Source organism: Penaeus japonicus, unplaced genomic scaffold (genome assembly GCF_977035675.1).
Source record: "Penaeus japonicus unplaced genomic scaffold, GWHDUDI00000001_assembly GWHDUDI00000021, whole genome shotgun sequence".
NCBI classification, from domain to species: Eukaryota; Metazoa; Arthropoda; class Malacostraca; order Decapoda; family Penaeidae; genus Penaeus; species Penaeus japonicus.
The window spans coordinates 9193455-9205583 of NW_028234423.1; the positions used below are offsets into that span (position 1 = coordinate 9193455).

General features: G+C 36.6%; 1 protein-coding gene across 1 annotated transcript; it reads left to right on the forward strand.

The window, feature by feature from the left end:
* The first annotated feature begins 2734 nt into the window (after positions 1–2734).
* On the forward strand, positions 2735–11536 carry eIF3g1 (eukaryotic translation initiation factor 3 subunit g1). The gene is made up of 9 exons (XM_043009570.2): positions 2735–2804; positions 6004–6047; positions 6794–6885; positions 8888–9034; positions 9342–9506; positions 9861–10014; positions 10436–10593; positions 11144–11226; positions 11431–11536. Exons 1-9 carry the CDS (start codon positions 2788–2790, stop codon positions 11447–11449), a joined length of 879 nt encoding a protein of 292 aa, XP_042865504.1. The 5' UTR covers positions 2735–2787; the 3' UTR covers positions 11450–11536.
* Positions 11537–12129: the final 593 nt, after the last annotated feature.

The following is a 12129-nucleotide window of genomic DNA, read 5'->3' on the forward strand; positions in this document are numbered from 1 at the left end:
TTGATGTTTATTACAACTATCTCCGTATGCAGGAGTAACCAACGAAATTGACCGGAATCTTACAAAATGGCAATCTCGCACTGTACTTGGTATGAACTTGTGATAACCTTTTGCCTGTAAAATTTTAGTCTGCATGATGATTCTCTTCTCAATATGATTATCTTAGTTTCTATTGTTGAGTCTTAATGATATCTTAATTACGTGTTTACCATAGGTGTGTGTTTACTGGTGATAAGTCTGTGTGATTATAAGTCTTTATGCCTTATCTACTGTATGGGTTGTGGGATAAAGGACATTTTGTGGGATATGGATGGCCATAAATATTTCTTTTTTTTTTGTTCTCTCTCTCTCTGAACTTTGAGTAGGGGCATTACCTGAAGGTTAAACTGACTAGCATTTATGAATACTGTTTCAAAAACTGTTGATAATGACCGTCAACTAAATGTGTTTATTCAAATGTTAGAATGATAACCACGGTCAAATAACAAAATAAATAAATGCCTGCAAAATGATACGGGACTGAGAATGAGAGATAGAGAGGAACACACACACACACATACATACATATAAATATACACATACACACATATATGCATACAGACACACACATGCCTACACACATACACACACGCACATATGTATATGTACATTGTACATCATCCACATCAAAGTACTAAATGGTTATAAATTTAAATGTAATGTAACTCTGTTTTATTTGTATGATCAAATGGATTTAGAAAAAAACTCCAAATTGTATTTATATATATATATATATATATATATATATATATATATATATATATGTATATATATATATATATAAACATATATACATGTGTGTGTGCGTGTGCGTGTGCGTGTGTGTGCGTAAATATACACCCACCCACCCACCCGCAGATATATATATATATATATATATATATATATATATATATATATATATATATATATATATGTGTGTGTGTGTATGTGTGTGTGTGTGTGTGTGTGTATGTGTGTGTGTGTGTGTGTGTGTGTGTATGTCCGATTTTCTATATATGCAAGAAGAGTACATCCATATTCCCTACTTTCTATTAGACAGAAACGCGAAACCCCAAAGTTGTGACTGTGGACCTCTCGTTCCACTCGAACAAATACAATGCCGAATAAAAGAATATATGATGTTTTAAGAAGCCAAAAACCTATAAAGTTGTCGATGATATAGTGTTGGAGACATACTGGGTGATATGTTGGTAACGCTGTTTGGTAGACACACACATGTCAACAGCAACAGACTCATGTTAACAATATTCTTACAAGTACTTTTACATACACGGATATGGATATGCATCCAAATGTCAACCACGTTGTCTATGGTTGTGTTTTGAACTTGTTTAGCGACCAAATATCGTCAGTGTGGACGCATCCTTTGGGGATCAGCCAAGACCAAATATCCTCTGATTGGACCATTATCAAATAATTTTAGAGAAAAGTAGGTACGAGGTGTTAAACTGCGCTTTACTTAAAGGTTTTTAATCAGTTGCCTGAGCTGGCTTTCACATTGGACTGAGATTCGGACTCTTAATGAAACATTCGAGCCTTAGGTCTCGGCTGTCCATTTCCATCACGCTACCTCCAAATCAGACTTTTGTGTAAACACTGGCTTCATACGAAATTACCTATACATCGGTACAAGAAAGGCTGGCTTAACCAGTCATATAAATGGGTCGGTCCAAAAAAAAAATAATAATAAAAAATAACTGGGGAAAGAAAGGGAACGACTGAGTCCACTTGTCATTCTAAGCTGCAGTGCAATCAGCTGTTGCATCGTGGCCGTTATTTGATCTACTTTCTGTATCAGCATTTTCAGCAGATTTCCATTTTTACATATTTTTTTTTCATAGAACTGGTGCTGGTGCTGCAGGTGAAACTGGAACTACAACTGCTGCTGCTAGAGCTGCACTTGCAGTTATTATTGTTGTTGGAATTACTACTGCAGCTGCTTCTACTTGTGAGGCTGCAACTAAAGCTGGTGCTGGGTTTGAAGTTACAACTGGAGCTTGCACTGTAGACGGTGCCGCGGCTGGAACTGATGGGATAAAATGCTGAAGTGTATTTTGTGTAGCCTTATTTTTTATTCGAAGTCTTAGGAAGTTGGTTTCATTCTCTAAATCGAGGAAGTAAAACTGAGTCCAAAGGGGGAAGAGTTGCTTGCATTTTTCTGCATTTCGTCTTTTTTATGTATTACGGGAAATATGTACACAATTAGGACATTTGCCTTCTGCTCAAGACGCTAGTGACATATTTCCCTAAACAATCTTCACTGAGCTTCCCTGCGTACCATTGCAATATCTGCAAGGGTGTTCCCATCCTAAACGTGATAGTTTATTAAAGGCTGCCATATCTTCTACAGGATTTGAGTACCGTTTCTCCTTCATGCGTAATGATTATGCTCTGTGTCATCACATTTTAATACGTTTAGCATTTATGATTTTCTACCTAAATTCTATAATATCATTTGTTCCGATTTCATTTGAGAAAACCTTTGCGTCACGTGAAGCCAGACTTTACCATGGTAAATCCAACAGCAAAATAATCATACTTAGAACAACTTAAAAACAATCATATGCCATGATAAAATAATGAAATACTTCACAGAACATTGCAAGAAATCATCAACCTATAAAGAATTATATTTGAAAATGATCCAAAAAATATAGAAGAGAACCATCTGCTCAGTCCTTTCTCGCCGCCGAGGTAAACATTGGCACACATTGACAGGCGGGCGACTGGACTGTTTTAACAACAATGCCGGCTGCAGAGGAGTAAGTTGCCTTATATGTTGTTGGGGATTGAACGGGGATTATAATGTATCCATAGACTTGGTACCATTTATTGAAAAATGCTCTGGATTGAACATAATGAGATTTTATTAACGGAGGGTTGGAGTGAATGTGTGCAAGCTGGTCCGGGCCATTCTCTTTTAGCATTATGTTTTCGGGCGTATTACTTCCAAAATATGTTTTATTTGGCTCTTGTGATTTTACGCAATGGAGGATATATAGTAGGATCTGCAAAAGTAAGTGTTTTATTGTTGTGGTATAATTTAAGCTATGGTATATCAGAATAGGACCACGAGAATAGCCAAACTAACGGCTACAAATAACCTAAAGAACATTGCTATGAGTATAGAAAAACCTTTCAAATAGGAAATGTAGGGAGGTACAGTTATAGCTGGTTGTCGGATGTTTTGGTTGGGTGGGTGCAGTGTGTGTGTGTGTAAAGTGGATGTGTGTGTAAAGTGGGTATGGGTGGGTGGGTCCAGGCCAGCACATGCAGCAGTCCTGAGTAGCGGGTACATCCCCTATGGTAGGTTAGTCAAAGACTTTCACATATAGATATAATTAAGACCACATTCATATCTTTCTGCAGGTGTTATTAGTGAATAGGTTAAGTTTTGTACTGCCAGAAAATACAAGGAAAATAGTACATGTAGTAGATAAAATGAAAATTATATGACAATTTACATCTAGAACACTTCATCTGCAAATTGTTAATCCATTCCAGACGGTTGTCATTACATACATGACATAGGAGCTTTGGCCTGACGACGGGCGTCATGAAGTACATGACGTTCGGGGATTTTGAGTCACTGTGCTATTTTATTGTGCTATGAAAAAGGAGTGAGTGATGATGGCAACTGCAGTCATAATTACTGTAATTACCATAATATCGAGCTAACTTAACGTCCAAAATCTAGATGGCACCACTTTTTATTGGCACCAACAGGAGAGAGAGCCTTGAATGGCACCCATCCGCAGTCTCCAGCAAGCACTATCTTTATAGACACACTAGGTTGACGACCTCTTGCTCTTAAGTACCGCCGATGAAGGTTGTGTAGGCAGAACAAGAAGAGGAGGGTGACTCAATCCATACCTAGTTTCTAAATTGTGCATCTGTGCTAATATGGATGCCTTTTACTGTGGCACTCACAGTCACAAGCACAGGTTTCATTCCTCTTCCCTATCTCCTCATGTTATCTTTATTGTAGGTGGTTATATGTTTCGTATTTGTTCATGACAGCATAAAAATACGAAAAAATAAAGTTGCTTTTTGTCCTCCCATAAAACAGCAATACTTCTATTACACTAAGTATAAAGAAAATAATGAGCTAATATGGATCATATACTACAATTTTACTCAACTGGAGCACTGATAGAGCCTGTCATATGGTACATATGTCTCTAAACTCAATAAAACACAAAAAATAAAACACAAAAAACGCTCTATTTTTCCAATGAATAACTGAAAATGAGTGGAAAGATTCAAATTATGTTGCTTCAAGCTGCCTCTCTCTAAAATAAAACCTATCCTGGACACTGGGCAAGCAAATTTATCCCCATCTGCAATGGGTTAATAAAGAAGTTATTCAGCAGGTTTGCTGTGCAAGTGTTACATTTATTTGAAGTTGCTCATGATGTTAATTGTATGATATCAAGCTTACACTGACCTGTAACTCATATCTGTGGTATGTCAACTAGTTTGTGTGTTACTACACCATTGTAAAAACTATTGTTTCTAGTTGAAAGTGTCTTTCCTTTTATGATTATGTATTTTGTCGATTTTATTTCAAGAAATTTAACATTTCCAACAAGTTTTCATTATTTCTTTGGTTTGTAGATCTTGATTAATGGCAGACGTAGATGATTCTAAATGTTTTTGCTATTTTTTATGTGCTTGTATTACATACATGTTACATTTCAGCTTCTTTTACCCCATAATCTCCATGATATACTTCATATGCTCTCTGAGTATTGGGACTTTTAACAATTCCAGAAAAAGTCGCTTGCAGTAGAAAACGATAGCAGATTTGCGTAATACACATCAGATGGAATAGCAGACAAAAATTTAAATTGTGAGATTTAATGGTTGTATGATACTGGAAATTTACTGATATTATGATATTAGTATATGAGAGTGGTGTTTCCTGTGCTACCTAAGGATAAGCCAGATTTGCGGAGCAGAAGCTACACTGGGCTTGTATGCACTGAGGCGAGCCCGCCTGTGTCAGCGTGTGCTGACTTGTGAGAGAATGTGCCAACGAGTGTTGACTCGATCTGAGCTTGGTCCTTACCCAATGCAGTGCCCAGCTACGTCAGTAACCACCAGGTGACAGTGGAAACTCAGAGATGCGGATGGCACCATGCCAGACAATGTAAACCAGCCATCCTACTGCACAAATATTTATTTGAAACTGTGGCCAATGGGTTATCATTCTCTTTGAAATTTAAAGAGTATATTGTATTGAAAGAACAAAAAAAAAATATGCCTTTAAACTGTAATATGTAGGATTAATTTGTGTTTAACCCAATGCGGACAGGGCACCTAACAACCTAACTGGCAGTCATGACAGGTGATTTGTGATACTGCTGACACTAGCTACGACCAAGAGGGATGAGGAAAATTACTTCCCTAATGAATATTTTACCCTAAATCCATCACAAAAAAAAGGGTTTAAGCTGACTTTGGAATCCTGTAGCTCTGGTGCCAGTGAGCGCACTGCAACTGTGAGCAGAACCCGATGTTATGTTATGTATGCATTGTCACCTGTCTTCTAGGCCTAACTGGTGCTGATGTGTATGTATGACACCCTGTCTGCAGTGGGTTGATCCATTCATACTGGAGCTTATATTTGGCTGATGCTGCTCCCGCCGGCTAGATAGCAAGCACATGTAGTGACTAAGTTTAAGATCTCTCCCAGCTTTTCAGAGTACTTTTAACCTGCATGATTCAATAGGGTGATAATAGGAGGTCTATGTATTTGTTATAATTATTTTCACAAGTCAACATAAATGTCTTTATAAATGGAGGTCATCGTGCAGGAGCAAAATATTCCAATGACGTGATATGTCACCCTGTGTAAGTGGGTAAAAAGACTGTTGGAAAGTAAATACCTTCATCTCTTTTTTTGATGAATATTATGATTTTCAATTGCCTAATGACCATTTATTTATTTTTTTTCAGGACAGTGAAGTCCAGTTGGGCAGATGAAGTGGAAGAAGTGGAAGGTTAGTATAATTTGTTGTGGCATAGAACTTTTTTTCCTCAGTGCCATTTCTTTAACATATAACTGGTACAGATATGCCTTTAATTTGCTGGCACTCTTGGTTTCAGGACTGTGTAGGTTTAAATGTTTTGCCAAACCAATGGAAGGTTAATGAAAGTAATTCAGTTTTACTACTCTGACCCACTGAATATGTCCCTTCAGTATCTTCAAGGCACAACTATAGTGTGTTTATTTTGATCATGTGGTAACTGTAGCAAAAGTAGCATTTTGGCTTTGGAAGGGTGTCAGTGTTTTAGACTAAGATTGTTATGCATTTTTTTCTAGTATGAGTGAATGCCTCCAAAAAATGCTCTTTCAAAACCAAAAGTGACACTAATATTACCTGTGGTCTGGGCAAAAGTGAAAGTGAACAAATAGGAAAACAGTGTCATTTATTTTATTTTTTGTATATTTTCCAATTAAATGGAATGTTTGAGGATTACCCAACAAAAATAATTAGATCTGTGAAGTTTGAAGGGTGTTGACATTCTCCATACCATCCTTTTAGTAATGACTAAAACATTGTTGGTCTGCCTGTACTTATTTTAGAGAGTATTATTACTTGACATAAAAATTTTGGACTGAAATACCAACAAAGAATCATATAATGAAGAAATAGGAGTACCTTCTTTAAGCTGTTGTTTAACATTCCATGAGCAGAGTGTTGCAACTTGATGTTCACTTGTGTTTATACAAATGCTCTTTCAGGAGGAAATCTCCCTCCACCAGTGGAGAAGAATGATGGAACTTCGAAGACCATTACAGAATATAGCATGAATGATGAAGGCAAGAAAGTTAAGGTATGTAAACTGTGTTCCTAGTCTTTTAATTTTGGTCTTGAATTTTGAGACCTAAAGAAGGCTATGTGGGTGTGTTGGTTTGTGCTCTGTGAGTGCAATTTGGAGAAAAGCTATTGCCTGTGCTGTAACTACAGAACATATTTTTTTAAAGGAAATATTAGACAAGATTAGATATATATATTTCAGTATGCATGCTTAGTTTATTTTTATAAAGTCAGTGACACTAAGATTCAGTGCAATTTTATGACAGAGTTTGTTTTGGCAATCTGTAAACCTCTACATCTGGTTACAAGGGAAATGTACTGTTACTAGTTTTGGCTATGAAAATGAGAAATAGTCTAAAGTTCTGTGTATATGCGTATTATTTATGCCCCATTTGAGGACTGGGCTGCAGCATTATCACTTATTTTTGTTGTCTGTTCAAAGGAAGTGACAACTGATATTTGACATTTCTTTTTATTTTCCAAATCTTTTATGGGAATATATTTATAGCTCAAGTGTATTGATGTGTTAAAATGAGCAGTTTTTCTAGTTACCAATGTAGTATTTACTGGTACAGTTTTTTAAAACCTGTTAACGACAGGTGACTAGATATCATGTCTAGTGGATTTTTGGGCAGTGCTCACTTGCGGCCAGTGCAGCTGAGAATCCTGGCGCGTTAAGCTTATGTGTTCGAATGTCCTGACATTTCGGTCATTTAAAGCTGAAATAGCCCTGTTGGGAATGGGTTAATAGGGAGGCAGGTATGCTGATATGTTGTTAGCTTTATCAGCCTCCAGTCACAAGCCTTGTAACTATTTTATGTCCTAAGGAACTTCTGTAACCTTTTGACTTTATTTTCCTTGATATAGATTGTAATTGATTACTTTTAGAAATACAAAATTAATATCTCTATTTATTAGGTACGGAACTCCTACTAGTTAGCCATAAGCCTTGTGCTTCCAGTGCTCCCATCAGAAATAAGGATATATTGAATGGAGAATAGTTTTTGCATACATATTTTTTAGGAAAAACTGCATCTTAAAAGCCAGCAAATACAGTATATTGCTACAATGTTACATATATATTCTTGCTTCTGTTATGACATAAGGAAATAAATAGTGTTCTAAAAGGACCAGCAGTGAGATGATGAATATTCAAGAATTGGAACAGAAGAAGACACATTACTTTCTTGTATGACCTATACTTTAAAACTTTAGTACTTAAATCAAGTTGCCTTCTGCAATAAAATGATATTGAATATATGTGGTTAGCATAAAATGAGTTGTGTATGAAGTGTGATATTGAATCAAAATATGATATTTGTCTGATACATGTCAAACTTACAGATATGTACTGTATGTCTTTTTTTATACAGTTAATAATTTGGCTAATATCTAGTAATATCATGATGTAAATGACTGGTATGTTTGGGGAAGAATGCATGTAGAATGTTTTCTGTTGTCATTTTTACTGGATTGTAGTATTGATATTGCTACCATAGTTCATACAAGGACAGTTCATACAAAGAATAGATTGATAGGTATGTACCTGATTCATTTGAAAAAAAGGAGTTTGATTTTCATACAGACCTATTTCTATTGTGTTGAAAGGAATATCATATATGGTTATGGTATTACTATTGTTTCATGCTCTTTTGATATGTGGGTAATTTTATTTTATTAGGGGATGTAGAAAGTGGATATAAATTTTCTTAATTAATAGAAATAAAGATATTTCACCCCATACTTTTGTCAGTAAGAGAGAGATTGAAAATTACTTAGAGGATTTCAACCTCTTGGTTTAGATGATGCATAGAGGAGGTCATGTCCAATCATAGATAATTTACTGTATACTCATACTAGAATATAAATTTTGATCCTGATTTAATCCTATTATAATTTTTTCCCTGTGAGATACCAGAGTAACAATTTAGCTGTTGATAAGGAAAAGAAAAAAGGAGGGAAGAAATCTGTTTTATACACGCTTGCTCACCAGAATTAAACTCTTTATCTTACCACAGATTGTCAGCTCTTACCGCATTGAGAAGCACCGTGTAGCAAGAACCATTGCGGAGAGGAAGACCTGGCGCAAGTACGGGCTGAGCAAGAATGACAAACCTGGACCGAACCCAGCCACTACAATCACTGCCGAGGATGTCTTCATGCACGTATGTCATTGTGGAGAGTTTGATGAGAGATCTGGGATGTATTTTCTTTTCAGTCTCTTAAATGTGTTTACTCTTTGTATTAACTTTTTTTCCCTTTCAATTTTTCTCTGAAAGTGTAAAGTAATGTTGCAGAATATCTCACGCTAGTCTTGATATACCTACAAAGCTATAGATGATGGTGAAAAGTAAAGTATGTAGTTGGGGTTGGTCGCCTGAATGTAGCAGTGTTAATCAGCAAAGGCCAATGAAAAAATTGTTCTTGAGGCAATGGAAGACCTCTCTGACTTTTTTCCTCTAACAACCCCAGTTCTTGAGCAACAAAGATGAGGAGCAGAATGAGCAAGAGGAGATTAAGAAGAAGCTCCTTGACCAGCAGAAGGGCCAGGTGAAGTGCCGTCTCTGCAAGGAGGACCATTGGACCAAGCAGTGCCCCTACAAGGACAAGCTGGAGCCCCTGCGATCATCTCTACTGGTAAGAAGGATCATCATCTTCATCATCATCTTCATTTTGCTGCTATTAACCCATTCACGACGGGGGCATTCCAGCCTTGAATGTCACAATGCCGGGGCTTTCGAGTGCTTAGGCCTAAATCAATTAAAAGGCTGGCACAATATTGTGCCGCCCGGCCACTGGGCTTTTGAATGAGCGGTACAGTAGTGTACCACCCGTCCAGAGAGGGTTAATGATATTATTGATAATTGTTATTATTATCATTATTACCATTGTTATTATGATTACTATTATTATTTTTATAATGGTGATGATGATAACGATAAAGATAGTAACGACAGTGAAAATAGTAGTAATGATGATTTCTACATTTAGGGCGAAGAGGCAACAGAAGAAGAGACCCCAGCCCAGGCCACCCCGGCAGAGAAGCCCAAGATTGGCGGTGTGACGCAGGGCAAGTACATCCCGCCATCCATGAGGGACGGAGGTTCCAAGAAGGGCGAGTCCATGATGTCGTCTCGTGGCAGAGGTTGGTACTGGAAAATTTTAGGAATAGGCATGAATTATAAGTTTATTTATATTTGACTTGGATTGATTAGATTACTTTGATTGTGTGTAGTGAAGATGAAGTGTTTTTAGTCCTAGCACCATTATATCAACCTGTTACATTTATCTTCCTCAATGTTATTAACCCATTCACGCCGGGGCCATTCCGGCTTTGCACGGTCGCTATACCGAGGTTTTCGAACGCATCATCTGAACGCTTCGAGATTCTCGGGCGCACGGGCCGCGAGCCTGGGCTGCCCGCTCGCTCACCCCGAGCGCCGGCCTTGGCCAGATATCTCGTCGGCGGCGTCAGACACGAAAACCACGAAACGTGTCAGCACGTCATCCGGCGTGAGTGGGTTAAGAGGAGAATTGCGATTTAAAATGAAAACTATTTCCCACAGACGAGACTGCCACTGTGCGTGTGACCAATCTCTCGGAGAACACCAGAGAACAGGATTTGCAGGATCTCTTCCGCCCCTTCGGAGACATCAGCCGTATCTTCTTGGCCAAGGACAAGAACACTGGCCAGTCCAAGGGCTTTGCTTTCATCAATTTCAAGGTGAGATTTTTTCAATGTCGTGCATGAACTGATGGTTGCTAGTGTGTTCTTTCCTTTTCACCCTCCTTTCTTCTTCTTCTTCTTCTTCTTCTTTCTTCTTTCTTCTTCTTCTTCTTCTTCTTCTTCTTCTTCTTCTTCTTCTTCTTCTTCTTCTTCTTCTTCTTCTTCTTCTTCTTCTTCTTCTTCTTCTTCTTCTTCTTCTTCTTCTTCTTCTTCTTCTTCTTCTTCTTCTTCTTCTTCTTCTTCTTCTTCTTCTTCTTCTTCTTCTTCTTTCTTCTTTCTTCTTCTTCTTCTTCCATTATTCATTATGATCTCTTCTTCTTCTCATCTCTGTTACCCTTCTCTTTTGCATTTTTTTTTTCTCTTTTTCTCTTCTCTCTGTTACCCTTCTCTTTTGCATTTTTTTTTTCTCTTTTTCTCTTGCTATATATGTTCATTCCTCTATACCCCCTCTTCTTTCCCTCTGCCTTCTCCTATATTACTATATGACCCTGAATTATTGATGTAGCAGTTGTATTTGAATAATCGTTGACAAAATTTTCTTCAACAGAGACGGGAAGATGCTGCTAAGGCTATACAGGTTCTTAATGGATATGGTTATGACCATCTGATTCTGAGTGTTGAATGGGCCAAGTAAGTTTGCATTTATTTTGCTTTATATATTCTATTTTTGCTGTAATAATTTGTTTATTTCTTGAATTTTTATATATGTCTATTGAATTTAAAGAAATCACTCCAAAAGGAAAATTCTTTGATATTGTTTTAAGTGAAGTGAAATTATGTGAAAAAAAAAATCAAACTAATGTGATTCTTATTGCTTCATTTTCTCTTTTGCAGGCCTTCGGGTACCCAGTGAGACTAGCTATATCTTTAAAGGTTACTCAGTGCTGTTGGGGATATACTGTACCATTATTGGAAATATAACATCTTTGGTATATGAAAACTTATTTTAGTGTCCTTTTTAGTTTTAAGAAATGAGGCTTAGTAAAATGTATTTTTGCTGGGAGAATTCAAGGGTTAAGGAGAATCTTTACAAACAAAAATGTATTATTTGAAAAAAAGGAAACATATTTCCAAGTTCTTACATTAGTGAGTAACTTAGTTTTTATTCTCAACAAATTAGTAGCACAATATAGCAAGTATGTTTGTTTATACATATGCTTGTGGTTTCTACTTCATTGTTTCATGGTGTAATGATTGGAAATGAAGATCTGTTTCTGATCCATAAATACTTCAAGTATTTTGTATAGCTGTAATCATTTGAGATTTTTTATTACAATATTTGATGTCAAAATGTTGATGTTATCAGCAAACTTGTTTGACAGATCAAGGTATAAATGTTAACATGCTTACTTATGTTGCAATTGTCTTTAATGATATCTGAATTATTTATTTTCATGTTTCAATGGTTCTCTTCTGGAATTATAGATACTTGCATCATTCAGTCAGAAGAAACTAATTAATTAATTAATGAAGCATTATTTTAACTTGTTAAAAAAATTAAAGTACATGCTTTAGAAGTTTGCACATGAGGCG

What these genes read in the sequence shown, in the direction of transcription:
- eIF3g1 (XM_043009570.2), top strand. An exon ending in CCGAGGATGTCTTCATGCAC is followed by an intron (nt 9,035 to 9,341) that starts GTATGTCATTGT and finishes TAACAACCCCAG; the next exon opens with TTCTTGAGCAACAAAGATGA. An exon ending in CCCTGCGATCATCTCTACTG is followed by an intron (nt 9,507 to 9,860) that starts GTAAGAAGGATC and finishes TTCTACATTTAG; the next exon opens with GGCGAAGAGGCAACAGAAGA.